The 15,620-nt window shown below is 58.0% G+C and overlaps 1 protein-coding gene across 1 annotated transcript; it reads right to left on the bottom strand.

The window, feature by feature from the left end:
* Positions 1 to 1,203: 1,203 nt before the first annotated feature.
* On the bottom strand, positions 1,204 to 6,495 carry PERCC1 (proline and glutamate rich with coiled coil 1). Its single transcript, XM_073361412.1, has 2 exons — positions 6,428 to 6,495; positions 1,204 to 2,537 (listed from the first exon to the last, which is right to left on the bottom strand). The coding sequence occupies exon 2, from the start codon at positions 2,488 to 2,490 to the stop codon at positions 1,666 to 1,668; it is 825 nt and encodes a 274-aa protein (XP_073217513.1). The 5' UTR covers positions 2,491 to 2,537; positions 6,428 to 6,495; the 3' UTR covers positions 1,204 to 1,665.
* Between the last annotated feature and the right edge of the window lie 9,125 nt (positions 6,496 to 15,620).

The following is a 15,620-nucleotide window of genomic DNA, read 5'->3' as shown; positions in this document are numbered from 1 at the left end:
TGATCACAGCAGAGCTACAGACCCAGGGCTCCACTCATCTCTCCCTACACCAGGGCAGCTCCAGTGATGTGAGTGTGCTCACTCCAGGGAGCATCCTGCAGCCTTTCTAGACTTTCTAGACACTCCCGGTTTAACCAGACAAATCCCTGGGCATGGGGGTTTGCCTGCAGCAGGGGGGATGACTGGAAGGGTGGGAGCTGCTCTGGAGAGATTTAAAAGCCCTTCCCCTCCCATTCCGGGAAAGCAGGATCTGGCTGGGCAAGTCTCTTTGGGAGGGAGGCACGCACGACCTCCTGGGGCTAGCAGCACATGTGACATTCCCCCTCGGTGGGTGTGTACTGGGAGAGGCTACTCTCGAAGAGGCCCCGTGGGGGCGTGTTCCCTGGACTGTTTCTTGTAGCTAGAAGGTTTGTCTCATCGCTGAGAACGGCTTACAGTGCCCAGCGGGGGGATGGTGCTGCCAGCCTCAGGAAGCAGGCAAAGGTGGCAGAAGGCTCTCCTCTTCACTCCCAGCCCCATGTTAGAGTAGCCTAGGACTGCTTGAACTTACAGTGGCCGGAAAGGAGGGGCTGAAAACACAGCTGAGGCTCAGCACTGGGGAGTCCAAGCCACATCTACTTTCTCCAGCTACATCCCCTTTCCCTGCCAAACCTGCATCGAGCCACTATAGAGGATGCCCGTGGGCACCCAGCGCCAGAGAGGCTGGCCCTCCCTGGGGTCGAATGGGGAGTGAGAGCCCCCCCCCCACCACCACACTGGAGTGTCTGCGTCCTCGTCCCCTCTGTTCACCTGCCCCGCAAGGGACATGCGGGCGGTTTGGGTGTCCACGGTGAGATCCTCAGGCCTGATTCTCCTCAGCGGTACTGAGAGCCTGCAGGACCCCTCCCCTCCCCCCGACTGCCAGCCCGGTGAGTGCTCAGCACAGCCGGAGTACAGTGTGTCCGACAGGGCAGGGATGCACTCCCCATCCCACAGGCCCCCACCTGCCTCCAGCATGCAGTGCACCAGGGGCGGATCCAAGCCTGAAATCAGTGGGGCTAGGGCAGGATTTGGCCCAGTATGTGAGCTGCCCTCGGGGCCAGCCTCTGTCTCAGTGCTATGGGTCCCTCGTGCGTGGCTGTGATCGGAGGGCATTGCTGATACACATGCACTGAAAAGAAGCGTTTATTCGCCCTAGCCAGTGCCATCACAATCCGAGGAGAACAAAATCAAACACCAGCATTGCCACAGCCTGGCTCTGGGCTGCTGGGAAATCCCAGGTGACATGTCTCCCAACCCCCACCCTGTCCCATAAAAAGGGAGTGAGCTTTATCATTAACCAGGGTGGCACATGGCGGGGATGCAGCGATCAGATGGCAGCAGGTGCACCCTGGCACTGCCCAGCATCCCTGCAGGACATACAGACGTGGATGGTTTTACAGGATGGGCACAAAGGCTGGTGCTGCAGCTGGGAGGGACCCAGAGCCTGTCAGGTTTAACAGGTGAGAGCAGGCTAAGGCCCATGGTGCATAGGCCAGGCATCGGTTTGGGGGCTTGGTTTAGTCAGAACTGCAGGTGGGCATGGTGCCCCCATCCAGAGCCAATCCTCAGCACCTTATGGGCATAGAGCGTCTGTCCAGCACAGGGGCCCCTGGTGGGGCTGGCTGGGGCCCCAGTTCCTCTGCCTCACAGCACGCTGAACTGATCGGTTTCCATAGCCGGCCTGGCCAGCTCCCTGCCGGTGCTGGGCAGCTCCTGCTCCTGCCCGGGCTCTGATGTCCAGTTGGCCAGGAGGTCGCTGAAGTCAGGCGGGTTTGTGTTGAGGATGCATGGAGGGCCAGGTGACGGCTCCTTCCAGAAGGACTGTGGCAGCTTCCTCTTGTGCATGGGCATGATGTGGGCATACTTCTTCTCCAGCCGCAGCTTCCTGCCGTCAGCCACCCTCCTCTTGAGGAAGCGGTGCAAGCCATATTCGAAGAGCTCCGCTAACGGCCCCAGCTTCTGCACCCCGTCCTTGTTACAAATGGACCTCCAGACCCGCTGGTCGAGCTGCCCGGGGGGCGCCACAGGGCCCTGGGCATCCTCGTCATCCAGCTCGCCACTCTGGGCGAGTCGCATCAGGTCTGCATAGTACAGCTCCCGCCCCAGCCGGCGGGGAGAGAAGCAGTCCTCGTAGATGTTGCAGGAGTCAGGGTCCTCATCCTTGGCCTTCCTCCCAAAGTATCTCTGGATGTCACAGCTGATCAGCTCGGAGAACTTCAGGAGCTGCAGGGTCATTTCTGCATCACTCTGGCTGCAACCAGCTGTGACTTTCTGCTCCTCTGTGCCAGGACTGTGACAGGGAGGGCTGTCCTGCTCTTCCACGTCATAGTAGTCTTCCTCTTCCACCTCCTCCTCATCTGACAGGTCTTGGAAGTCCATGTCCTGGGGTGGGGTGGGGTGGAGGAATGAGTGCTGGAAGGAAGCAGGCAGCCTGAACTCTGGCAGGTTCCTGATCACTCCTGCAGCCATCTTATCGCGCTGCGTATGGACGGGTGCCGCTGGGTTGTGCAGTCACGCTGGAGGATGCAAGGGAAAACACATGGTTAGGGATGTGTGGATGGGACCCGGTGGAGGACTAAGGCTTATGCAGTGATACTTCTGCTCCCCTCTGTGTGTTAACTCCCCAGTCCAGCCGTGCAGGTGCTTTCCTCCTGTGCAACGTCAGTGCTTCCCCGCTGAGCAGGGCCAGGGTGCTGAGAGCTGGAGGATCTTGCACTTTGTTCTCCATGTGCCTGGGAGCTGCCTGTCAGTCTGTATGGGTCAGTTACAGTGGGAATGGTTCAAGCAGCTCTGTATTCATGCACCTCCCCCCCCCCCCAGTCTTGCTCTGTGCTCCTGCCTTTGCACACAGCTGGCCAGGTGCGGTGGCTGAGGTGTGCTGCGGTATGGGACTAGGGCCCGTTCTCTACAGCTCTGAGGTGGTTGCTGTGCAGTATGGGGTCACCGCGACTCTGCTGGAAGCAGCTCAGGGGGCAGAGGTGCTGGCATTACCAGATCCCACCGGCTGTTGCCATGTGCGGAGCAGGTCAGATCCAGGATAACAGTTTTATTGCACAACTGGAGATGGGATTTATGCTGCTTAAGCAAACAAACAACCCCCCTAACATCTGCCGGGCCTGAGAAGCACAAGGCCACACAGCCAGCCGGGGGCAGGGAGAGAACCTGGCGTGCAGCTGGGCACATTTTCCAACTGGCAGCTTGGGGCGTTCTTTGTCAGCAGGGTCTGGCAGCAGCAGGAGGCAATCTTCCTCCCACGACCCAGGCCAGGGATCAGGCCCCGGTTTGGATCTCAGTTGCCCTGGTGTCAATGGGGAGTAACTGGAGAGAGCCCAGGGTAACAGATCAGCAAATCCCCAGTGTCTGCTTGCCCTGCCATAATGGTCACCCCACGCCTCCCACGGGTGTGCTGAGGGGGCAGGGTGGGAAGGGCATTTGGCTCTTGTGCCATTAAGGCCCAGGCCTGTGCTGGCACAGCATGGGCAGGACCAGCCCCAGGGAGAGCGCTGGGAGGGAGGCACTGATTGAACAAAATCAGTGGAGCGCCTGCTTAGAACCCAGCCTGGGCTGAGACAGAGCACGGCCCGACCCACAGCCAAAGCACTCCAGAGCTGGCCGGCCCGGAGTGCAGGATTCTCAGACCCAGGGGCTGGGTTTGGTCCCTTTGGGGCTCAAGCTGAACCTGTTCTGGCTCCTCCCAGTGCTGATGCCGATTCAGTGGCTTTGCATTGCCCGCCTGAGACAGGGCGGGGCTGGAGTGGCTGCTGAGCTGGCAGAGGAGAAAGGCGCAAGGCTGTGACCCCCCCCCCCCGTCTCCCTCTCGGTACTGCCTCAGAGAGCAGCACCATGAAGGATCACTCTCCAAACATCCGAAAGAACATAACGGACCATCCCATCCCTGCTCGTGACTGGTTCCCAGCCCTGGGAGGAGACTGCATGGTCTGTAGGCGTTTGGAGTCATTTCTATAGGGCCTTCCAATTCCAAAAGGCGCCACTTGGAATCCTCCCTGCCCTGCTGGGACCCGGGCTGCTGATCGGAAGGTGGGTGCATGGCTGGCGGCAGGTGCTGAGGGGGCCCTGATCTGTGGCAGGCATAAGGAGCTGAATGCAGCATGCTCCTCCCTGCCACTGTGCTGGTGACTTCCCCACACAGCTGGGTGCCTCGCTCCAGCTAAGCGCTCCCTCCCCAGCAGCTCTCCCAGGGGAGCTAGGGAACCATCTGCCCAACAGACGCTTCCGCCCACTCGGGCTGCGCCCACTGGCTGGGGCCATATCGTCCCATTTGGGCCTTTATCTCCAGGCTCTACGCTAGCAAACAGCAGCCCTGTCAGGCTGGAAGGGTGTGGGCACATAACGGGCATTTGTACTGCAGTGTATACACCCCCGCCGCACCCTACAGCTCGGCTGCCACTGCCCCAGGACTAGCCACCCGGCTGGGGAGATATAGCTGGGGACCTGCGAGTGCTGACTCAACCACTGGGGCATGGGTGTCTCCTGCTGGGCACCCCCCACCGCGGGGGCTGCCCAGCTAGTTCTCCAGGCATGCTGCTGGTGCCAGGGCATGGCCCCCGTCCGCTCCTCCCCACAGGCCCAGCCCTCGCTGACAGTCCGCAGCCCTTGCTGCCCGGCCCCCCAGCCACATGCCTGGGGCAAGGCATTTACCAGTGCCTGGCTTCCTTCACCAGTGTAGAGAGCACCCACCTCCAGCTGCTTTATAGCTGCACTATCTGGCCCCCTGACCCTCCCACCCCAGGTGCTGGAGCTCAGGGGCTGCCCCTCGCTGCAGCCTGAGCACCGCTGTGGGTAGAACACGCACAGCTCAGGGAAGGCTCTGGAGTCCCACCCAGGGCAGGCAAGAGGCCGGTAATGCAGGTGGGCAGGGCCCCACAGCAGGTGGTGTGCAAGTGGGAGCCACCCCCCAGAACACCAGAGAGAACCACCAGTGTTCCCTGCACTCACCCCCCTGAGCAAACTGAGCAGGAAGGGCTGGCAGCATCCCACTCAGCAGCAGGGCAAGACTTTTGTGTGCCACTGCACCCTGTCTAAGCTCGCAGACTGTGGGCTGGGGAGTTCCACTGGGCCTGAGGCTGGTCCGGCCCCAGGAGCTGCTGCGTGCCCTCCACACCTAGATTCGGCATAGCTGTAGATCCCCATCCCCTGCAGGCTGGAATGCAGAGACAGCTGCAGAACTGGGCTCCCTGCACCCAGCGCAAGCTTCCTGCAGCCTGTCCCCTGCAGAGTGGGCAGCCTCACCCCTGGTCCCCATGAATCCCACGCCCTGGCCAGTGTGCTGCACGCTGGTAGGACCATCCCGTGCAGCGTGCATGCAGGTGGGATAGGAGGGGATGGGGGATGGGAGAGGATTTAGCAAGGGCTAGAGCAGTGTCCCAAGCGACCCAAATGGAGCAGGAGCAATGCTGTGGCTGGGAGCTGGGCAGGCTGCTCCACACTGGGAGCCAGTGTGCTGGGAGCCAGCTGGCTGGAGCCAGCCTGGGGGTCACCCCTCCACTCAGCGGTGCTGCCCCGGGAGAACAGGGACCCATGGGAGTACTGAGCGAGGAGATGCTCAGACGCTGAGGATGGCCCTCAGGTGTGACACTTCCAGCGCTGGGCTGTGGGGGCGAGTTCAGCTCCTGGGTGGGGGATGCTACGGAGAGACACAGAATGGGCCTGAACCTGAGCTCCAGCTCCTGGGCACCAGCACACGCCACTGAGAGCAGGGGGTCGCTCCTGACCTCCAGCAAACGAGAACAGGATCCCGCCGCAACCGTGCCATCATCCCCCAGCCACCTCCGCCCGCAGGCCATGTCCTGTGCCGATGGTGCTTTCACGAGGGGGTCACGCAGCGGGAAAGTCCAGCCTGCCCGGGAAAGCAGGCCTCATTCACTCCAGCCCCTGCTCACCCACCTCCAACTGACTGCAGACAGCCCGGCTTTGCTCTCTCCAGACACCTCCCCCATCCCGCTGGGATCTCTCAGCCGCAGGGCCCACGTGCGTTCTGTGCCAGCACTGGGAATGCAGAGGGGCCAAAGGCTGGGGAGCACCGGGGGCTGAGCCTGCCCAGGCAGAATGGCCCTGTTCTCCTTGGCCCATTCAATGCACCCTGGGTGCCAGTCTCTGCCCCCGGCTGTCCCTTGCAGCGCTCAGCTGCTGGGCAGAAAGGGGACCCGGGCGCTAAATAGGGAGTGGTTAGAAAGAAGACTGACTCTACAGCTTCTTTTGCAGCTATGCGTGTGGGGGGGGGGGACACTTCTTGCCCCGAGCGGTCAGCCTGAGGGAGAACGAGGCCAGCTTTGGGGCACAAGCAACTGAAATACCATCCTGGTGCCTGAACAAGCCAGGTGCCTCTGGGCGTCATGAGCACCAAACCACTGTACTGCACCCTCCTCGTTGGAGCCTCAGCACTTACCTCGCTGCAGCAGCCGTGCCATGCGCAGCATCCCAGGCTCTCTCTCTCCCCTGGCCATCCCTCCACCTGGGGCTGAAGTATTTATAGTGGAGCTGGACTGACGGCTGGCAAATATTTGGTAGCTGTATTGTAATAGTAGACTTGGTAAACAGAGCTTTGGTTTGCTTTAGCGCCCAGCAACCAGAGAACACTGCAGCAAGGGAGCCAGTGGGACGGAAGATAGGGCTCACCTTAATGGTTGACTTCCCAGGGGATTTTCAAGTGTTGTTCCTGTAAATTCACCTATTAAATCTGCAGTCACAGCTGCCAGACCACCCCGCACACTTGTGCAGAGGGCTCTTATCTCCGCTGCTGATTGGAAGCGAAATCAAGCTTTGTCAAACAGGCGTAAAATTAAATTTCATGCTATTTTGACTCCTGGAGTAGGCATCTTCTGAAGAACATAATGCTCATCAAACAAGCCCTGTGCAAATACTGGCCACAACGGGCAAGGGACGTGCCCTAGATGGGGGCCTCCCCATTAGAAACAGCCTCTCGAATCAGCTGCAGGACTAGAGACAGCCCAGCCGCCTGTGATCTGTTGTTCGTTTAGATGGAATAAGGGGCCCACGGGTGTTAATACAACCCAGTCACTGTCCAACATTAAGAGTGTTAAACAAGATTCAGGGTCTGGCATACGAAGACCTCCACCTGCTTAGTGCCATGGTGCAAACATGCCATTAAACAGCCTTTGAACCTTATATTAAAAATACAGATGGAAAACCAGTAAAAGTATCTGAAATGTAAAGTATTAAGAAAGGCTTTAATTTCAGCAACATCCCTTAGCTGGCAAGAGTCTTTCAAAGAGAGAATCTCTTGTCTGGCAGCCTCTTCATTGGTATTTTTGGGGAAAGGGAGTTTGCTGAGACAGGCTGGAGCTGTCGTTGTGTTAAAGTCTAGTCGCGTTTCCTAGAAGACAAAACAAGACACGAACCAGGGGAGAAAGAAGAACAGCAGAGAGAAGATGCAGCTATTGGCTTTCACATGCAGTCTTAGTGATGGAAAACATGGGCCATGCCCACAGCCTGATCAGTCACCCTGAGGGCTGGCAAATGGGTAACTGTGGCAGGCTGTTTAGGGCATTGCTGTCAGCTTGCAGCAGGGCTGCAAAACAGGCCGTCCCCCAGGAGATGGCTGCCATCATGGTGAAGTTTGCTCCTTCCCCTCCTGTCTTCCAGTGTTGCCACAGCCAGCTTTCCCCCACAAAACCTCTTGGTAAGAAGGCACGGCCGGCGTAACAGCGCATTCCTTCTGGGTTATGTTCACTCATTAGGCCTAATTACGGACACAACAATTTTGCTCCATTGATTTCCGGTCCCTCATGTCTTGTTTCCCAGGCATGATCTTAATACAGCTTTTGAATTATCACAAGGCTTTTTGGTTTAGACTAATTCAGCCAGTCTCCCTTTTGCCCAGCACCATGTGTTGTTATCAGTTCTTGTGACAGTTTGTGAACTTTCCCTCACTTCTTACAGTGGAGCTCACACTTCGGGTACACAGGTAGACCCAGTTATCACAGCAGAGCTACAAACACAGGGCTCCATTCACTTCTCCCTACACCAGAGCAGCTCCATTGATGTGAGTGCGCTCACTCCAGATTGGCAGGAAGCATCCTGCAGCCTTTTTAGACACTCCCGGTTTAACCAGATGAATCCCTGGGCATGGGGGCCGCGGTGGAAGTGCCAGGCGCTAGGCCTAGGGTCAGATCTTGGCTTTCCAGCTGCGAGCGACTCTCACCCTTTGCCATCATGTTCCCACTGCCTGAGACACTGGCTCTGAAACGTTCCAGATAAAAGCCAGGAACTCATTCATCAGTTCTCTGTGCAAGAACCATTTCACTCCCAAATGCACCGGGGCTAATTAGCTACGGAAGTATTTCACTAGCCTGCCCGGCTTGCACCGACACAAGCTGGTGTTATAGGAAGCCCAGGACTAATGGTTTAGTAAGTGATTTACTGGGAAAGCTGGCCCCTGGTGTAATTGATTTATTGGTGGGCGTGGCTATTATAAATCACAGATAACAGCCTCATAATTTTATTTAGTAAACACCCAGCTGGAGAACACAGCAGCTTTGTTATCTGGCCTCGGCCTATTCTTGTGTTGCAAGCCCTCTGCAGGGGGAACACCACTGCCCTCTGCTGGCAGGGCACAGCACAGCTCCAGAGTGTGCTGAATTCCTGGGGGACTCGGCCTTCTCCAGAAGCATCCACCCTCGCCACAGCCCCCCGCTCCCCAGCCCAGCTTAGGAATGGACAGGGCTTAATGAGCTGCCCTGAGTGGGGGGCACAGCAGGCAGCCAGCCCCACAATTCCTGGTATTAGCACAGCCCCCTCTCCCTGCCGTGGCCTCCTCTAAGAGGCAGCGTGGCAGACAACCCAGACTCAGGAGGGGGATAGTCCCAGTAGGGACTCATTGCTTTACAGACAAGGTGTTTGAGTTAAAGGGCTCCAGTTTCCAGGGGCCTCCTGACTTCAGGGCTGGGACTTTAACATTTCCCCTTGTTTTGGGCCCAGAGATTGCCGCTGCGTGCCCAGCCCCTCCCCCAAGGCCCCACTCACATTCAGGGCCAGGCGCTGGGTGCCTGGGTGCTGCGTGCACACAAGCCACAGGGAGCCTGGTGTCCAGGAATCCCAGGGGAGAATCTCTGCAGGAGGGTAGCCCAGCCCCTGGCTCTGCATGCAGCCGGCTTCCCACTGTCTGTCTGCTCCTGTGGCCCCCATCACTGTCACAGGCCTAATGCATTTATCCTCACAAATCCCCCATGCCAGGGCTGGGCCAATATTCCCATTGTGCAGATGGCAACAGGGGCCCAGAGCAATGCAGGGACTTGCCCAGGTCACCCATGGAGCCTGTGCAGAGCCGGGAGCTGACCCCAGGTGCCCTGTCCCTTTGCCTATCTTTCTTCCTCCACTGGTAGGGGATGTTCCCAGCACGGGACAGGCTCCAGCAAGCAGCTTGGCAAGCCAGGTGGGATCAGGTGCTGGCTGGCATAGCTCCTTTGGTGACCGTGGGGCCTGGCTGAAATGTTCTGCAGCCCCATGGCCAGCCTGTGCCTTGTGATCCCAGGGGCACAGCCCTCACCAGGCCAGGGGAGGACAGGGCTGTAGGAGGGCCTAGGAGCACACACGGTGCTCTGCTTTTTGGAAATCAAACTCCCTGCAGCCGCTACCCACACGAACTGTTGCCTACAGGGGTGGCACTAGCCTGGTGAAGCCAGCAGGCAGGCAGACAAACAGACAGACAGACACACACAGAGGGATGGAGAGGCCAGGGAGCAGGGGCTGAGGCTGCAGGCACCAGCCTTAGCGGGTGAGGTCTCCTGGGGCTGACTCTGCTTTTCTTCCCTCTTTCTTGCTTGTTGGTGTCATTCATCTTCCCCATCCGCCCTGGGGATGAGCTAGGCTCTGGGCACCCTGAGAGGTGGGGCGGGCCTACAGTGCTGGGTGGGTCTCTGCTCCCAGGCTGAGCCATGTCAGCGTGCTGCACAAGGGCGTCAAGGACAAACTGGTCGTGCAACACGCCGGTACAGTTGAGGTGGCTCCATGGAATCCAGCTGCATGGCCTCAGACACAAACACACAGCTATGGTTAACACGTAGGCTGGCTCTGCGGCGTTGAGCGCCAGGATAAACCCTCAGATCTCCAGACAGACCCAGGGCATAGGAAGTGGCTGTGAGGCTGGCAGGTCGCGGCCCCATTAGATGCTGATAGGGAATGACCTGAGGTCTCTGGCCAGACGAGGGCCGTGCTCAGTCTGTGCAGTGCCCTCCTGGCCAGTGCTAAGCCCCCGCAGCTCCTGGGGCCTGACCCTGCAGTGACCCCGCTCTTTGCGCACTCCACCCCAGGGCAGGGTGCTATCCTGAGTGGGCAGCGGTTCATACCCTGGCGAGTAGCGAGGGGTCAGCTCCTCAGCAGGGAGCACAGGCCAGGAAGTGCAGCAGCTGAGGGAATCACTGAGCTGCCTCCAACAACTGATGGGTTGTAAACAGCCCTAGAGTCCCACATAGTGGTGTTAGCAATGATTTCATGGGAGCAGGCCCCCCTCCCTGCCTAACTGCCTGTCTGTCACTGATGAGCCCAATCATCCCCCACACCGGAGCAGGGAGCGCTCGTGCCAGGACCCATGCACAGGGGAGCAGCCTGCACACAGCTGTGACCTCACACAACAACACACACACAACTCTATTGCAAGGATCCACTCACACTGAGCATCACTCCCTGCAGTGAGGTGGAGTGGCCTCCCTTCGAACTGGAGAGCAAGGGACTACTACACTCTCCCCTGGTGGGCGGAGCCAAATCCACCCCACCTCCCTCGCCAGAAGTACCAGGGCAGGACAGGAAGTATAAAAGGAAAGCCGTGGAGCTCAGTTAGGGCTGGACCACCAGAGAGAGCAGACGTTTCTTCCAGGGAGCTGAGCTGCCTTCTACAGGATCCCAGACCAGCCCCGAGCGGAGCAGCACCCTGCTGTTGGAGAAGACAGAAGACCCTGATGAGTGGCTGCCACCTGACTGTGAGGTGATGAGACAGAGCCCCCAGCTCACCGGAGCACCAGCAACTAAGTGGGGTAGGATGTAGCCAAGGGGAACCAGACCTTGATCCGGTTGTGCTGCTGGGAAACGAGGCAGCATGTTTCAGTGGTTTCCTTGCTGACCCAGTGGCAGGACCACTCGCTGTTGCTAGTGCCCTGAGCTGGGATTTGGGGGAGTAGGATGGGCCTGGGTCCCCCTATCCCTTGCTGCCATCCCACATCTGGGGTGACTGCAGACTCATTCTAGGCCAAGAGACGCTGGAACTGCTGTCTGCTTCAGCCCAAAAGCTGTGGGATAAAGACTATTTGTACTCTACCCTGCCCATAGGGCCTGGGCTCCCCCATAGACTATTGGTTACTGTCTGACTGTAATGAGGCAAAGTGGCATTGCTCCCACTCCAGAGCAAGGGACCACTACCCTCCCCAGGGGGTTAGGCATGTGCACAGGGGTCTCCCCACCTTTGCTGGGGTAGGGGCTATGTTGGCTCCAAATATGCCCTCACAGAGGGAGGCAGGGACTCAACTCCAGGGCATGAAGTCTGCCCTTAGGGTGGTGGGGTGGATTGCACCTGCAAGCCTTCAGAGATACACGCTGCAGCACCAGCTGGAATGGCCCCACAGAGAGGTGCTCCTGTCTGCTCTTTGCTTATCCTTTATCGCCAGCCCCAAAAGGGCAAGACTCAGGGGTCTGGCTCCACCAGGAAAGAGTTAACAAAGAACTGAATGGTGGTTTTTGGTCTGGCTGCCTGTTGAGCTGTCCCTGCTCCCCCTCCTGCCTTCCAGCATGTCTCTGTGTGAACTTTGTTGCCGATTCTTGCACATATCGGCCTCTGCTGCAGGTGTGCTTGCAGCTGAGCTCAGGGCCCCATTGTGCTAGGTGCTGTACAAACCAAGGGAGAGACAAGCCCACAAGCTAGTGCAAAGCAGAGTTTGTGATGTGGGAGCTGGACCACTCTCATCCCACACAGGAACAGCACTGGGCAGGGCCCTTAAGCACAGCTTGAATCACAGACCTAACTATGTTAGGTGGCAGCAGAAGGTGGTTGTTAGCCTGAGGCGGGGAGGGAGCTCCTTCCCCCATGTGGTCCACTGGTGCTATGTGCTGGGTTGGGGGTGCCCAGCCTGGCATGCTCTTCCCACCTCCCAGAGAGGCTGTCTGGTTCTGAGATTCCCAGTGCAGTATGAGCTGCTGCTGGGGCACCAGGAGCCTGGCTTTAAATTCACATCATCATGGTCAGTTCTTTTGACAAGCTGCAAAAACGTTGCTGACAAAGCAAGCAACCAGCAGGGAAAGGGCCCTTTTCAAAGGATTACATCTCTGCCACATCTGAACAGAAGTTCCCCAGACCAAAAAAAGGCACTTATCTGGCCCCAGGGCTTTCTTGCTGCTGAATTTCAAAGGCCCTGCTGCTAACAACAGTGGCATTAGCTAGTTTCTCAAACACAAAATCACAAGAATCTTTTTAATGGAAAGTTTATGGAAACCTAATTACAATCCCAGCTGCCCCTCTAATTAAGGGATATTCTCCTCTGCTAGGTGTCAATGACAGCAGTGAGGCTTGAGTCCAATAATCAGTCTAGGGGACCCTTTCTAAACAAAATATAAGGCTTGGCTTGAGGCCCCGTCCCCCACTGAGACAAACTCCCACTCTTTGCTTCAGGAAGCTAAACAATCTCCCTTTCCAAGTATTTCCTGCCCACGCAGGAGCCCTCTGGATCATTATGTGGAACCGCAAGGAAAATGAGCACATCCAGGAAGTGAGAGGGCTATGCAGCCTCCTTGATCCCAGTCAACACGCTGCCCCGCTTGCTGGGGGCCCACACTCTCGGGCAGACACACCCCACCCCATCAATCCAAACAGGCTCAGCAGTGCTTGTGTGGGCACCAGGATGGAAGCTTTGTACGCCTCCCTACATCAGTGCAGCCCCTCCAGACCTGTAGCTATTCTGAACTGCAGCTGCTTGGTCCAGTCTCACAGAATCTACTCTGCATCCCTGGCCTAGTCCATGGAGTCCACATGGCGCCGGTGGCTACCACCATTCCAGACTAGGGTCCTCCTCATCTTCCAGCAGTCCTGCCACAAAACTCCATTCCACATACAGTCCAAGATGGCTGGCTGGGAGATCCCTAGTGCAGCACAATCCGATTAGCAACATTTCCCATTTTTAGCTCCTCTTCTCTGGCTGGAAAGCTTGGATTGCATTACCCAACCAGACTCTGCTGACTCTTAGCTTGTGGTGATCTTCTTTCCTCAGGTTGTACCTTTCAGACTTCTTCTCTCTCCCCCCTACGCCCCCGGTATATTTACACAGACCATCTAATACCAGAACGCTCCAGACTCCATACAGAACTGCACTGGGGTGAAATGCTACTTTGTAAATGAGCCTGCCAGAGCTGGCTTTTCCCCTTTCTCCAATAGGGGGCAGCAGAGAGCTCCAGCCATCTCAGCCTTGTATCTCTGGGGGTTACGGAGAAAATAACAAAGCAGGGAAGAACCAACATCAAGTCCCCAAGAGAGAGTATCCTGCTGGGGTGTCTCCTCCAAGCCAGGCTGCACCTGCCCTCCAATACTACGACCACTGCCCTCTGCAGATAGCAGGCTGCTGGACAGGTACACTGTGCAGGAAACAAGATCCTATAAGGTACATAGCTGCGGAGAGCAGAGGAAGCTGTTCTCTGTCGCCCAGTCGCAAAGGCCTGCGGCACTGTTCATGGCCTCCATTCTCTGGACCCTTCGCAGGGTAGCCCCTGCCCTGCGGGAGCACTTACTGTTCTCTTCTCCATACATTCACGCTGGCAACCGTCCTGCCGGAATAGCAGCCATCTAGCCCATTTGCCTGCTCAGCAAACATGATTAGTTCCAGCCAGATCTCGGCAGCAGCTGATAAGCCTTCATTATGGTCCCATGACGTCACTTTCGCTTCACCTCCTTCTTGGGCTACGAATGCTGCGGGGACTATGCAGCCAACCTCTGCTGTTTGTACCCAGGCCCCATGAGACTCTCCTTGGCACTCCCTTGGCACCAGTTGATCCAGAGCATCCTGGAGCTGACATTTGTGCTTCCACAGCTGGAAATGCCTGAGCCCCCAACGTTGAGAATTCCCCCCTTCATCAATACTCCCTACCCCTGCCACAGGGACCATGCCCCACCCCAGAGGTGGTGCATTGCCAACGTAGGGCCTGTAACAGGATGCCCCCATCATATAGTGGGCTCCTCAGATCTGCACTAAGGTGTGTACACTGGGCCCTGACACGTGTCCGGGTGTGCCCATTTCTGTGTCCAAAGGCAAGAGCTGGAGGCCATATTAAAGCTCCCGAGTATGAAAATCAGCATGAGCAAGCTCTGCGGAGGGCTGGGGGACCCTGCAGGAAGGATGATGCCAGCTGAACAGAAGTGGCTGATTCAGGACATCCCGTGCAGCTTCTTCAACTGTGGCAGAGTGGCTGGGAACAGGGAGAGGGAGAAGTGACACTGGTCCTGCATCCAGAGCTGCTGTGCTCCACCAACCACCTTCCTCTCCCCCGAGCAGGACCTGAAGGCTCCGTCACTGCTTGGAGCCGGGGAGAGGGGGCTCCCAGCCCGAAGAGATGTACTCATGCTAGATCTCATCAAGCTAGTGCCCTAAAAATAGTAATGGAGCCACAGTACCATAGGCAGCGGCTAGGGGCACGTAGCCCAGAGGTTGTGGTGGGTTTGTACTTTGGATGGCAAGCCCCCTGCGCTGCTGCCTGTAGGCCCGCAGCGACATTGCTATTCTTAGTGCGGGGAGGTCTAGCAAGCTGGGCATCACACCCCCAGCTCTCAGCATCTCCCTGTGGAGTGGTGGTAAGGTACTTGCTCCTCGCCTCCCGTCCTGAGCAGCGGCCTCCTGGGCTGCCTGCAGGGAGCTTTCCGACTGTCGGGCCGTGGTTTGCAATGTGCAGAAGGCCCCTGCTGATGCCCAGCACTCCCCTCCCCCTGACACTCTGCTGGGGCACATCTCAGCCCCTCCTGCCCTTGTCACTAGAACTTCCCCTTGAGTGATTCTCAGGCATGTACTGGCCAGGACCACTCCACCGAGGGGCACAGCCCGCAGCGTCCTGGCTGCAGTCTCCAACGCAGGGCTCTCAGGAAGGTGCACATGGAGCACAGGACTGGGGTTGGAGTTGGGGTGCGGCCCAGCTGGGAGTGGGGCCGGGCACAGGGGCACTGCACAGCTGTGGCCAGGTCTAGGCACGGGGCCATGGCGTGGCTGGGCATGGGGCCGCAGTGCAGCTGGGGCTGGGTCTGGGTACAGGGTCGTGGTGTGACTGAGGGTGGGGATGGACACGGGGCCACAGCATAGCTGGGGCATTATGATCCATGGTTTAGGCAGATTTTCAGAAGCTGTCAGGTTGGTGGCTAAGAGGAGCTAGGAGGAGATTGCCTGTGGTGGGTGCCCAGGTGACTTTGAAAAGGGTGTGTGGGTGAGCACAGAGGATGCTGTGTGCCCGGGGACGGTGGGGATGGGCCATGGTTATAGCATGGCCACTTATCTCACATTCACAAAGCCCTACCCAGGCTCCCTGGCAGCTGCAGGGGCTGCCTCAGGCAGAGCTCAGCAAGCAGACACAAGGGGTAACCCAGTGCCCCAGCTGCAGCCCAG

This window comes from Lepidochelys kempii, chromosome 10 (genome assembly GCF_965140265.1).
Source record: "Lepidochelys kempii isolate rLepKem1 chromosome 10, rLepKem1.hap2, whole genome shotgun sequence".
NCBI classification, from domain to species: Eukaryota; Metazoa; Chordata; order Testudines; family Cheloniidae; genus Lepidochelys; species Lepidochelys kempii.
Note: the sequence above shows the minus strand (reverse complement) of the source record. Positions and strands in the feature narration are given on the sequence as shown.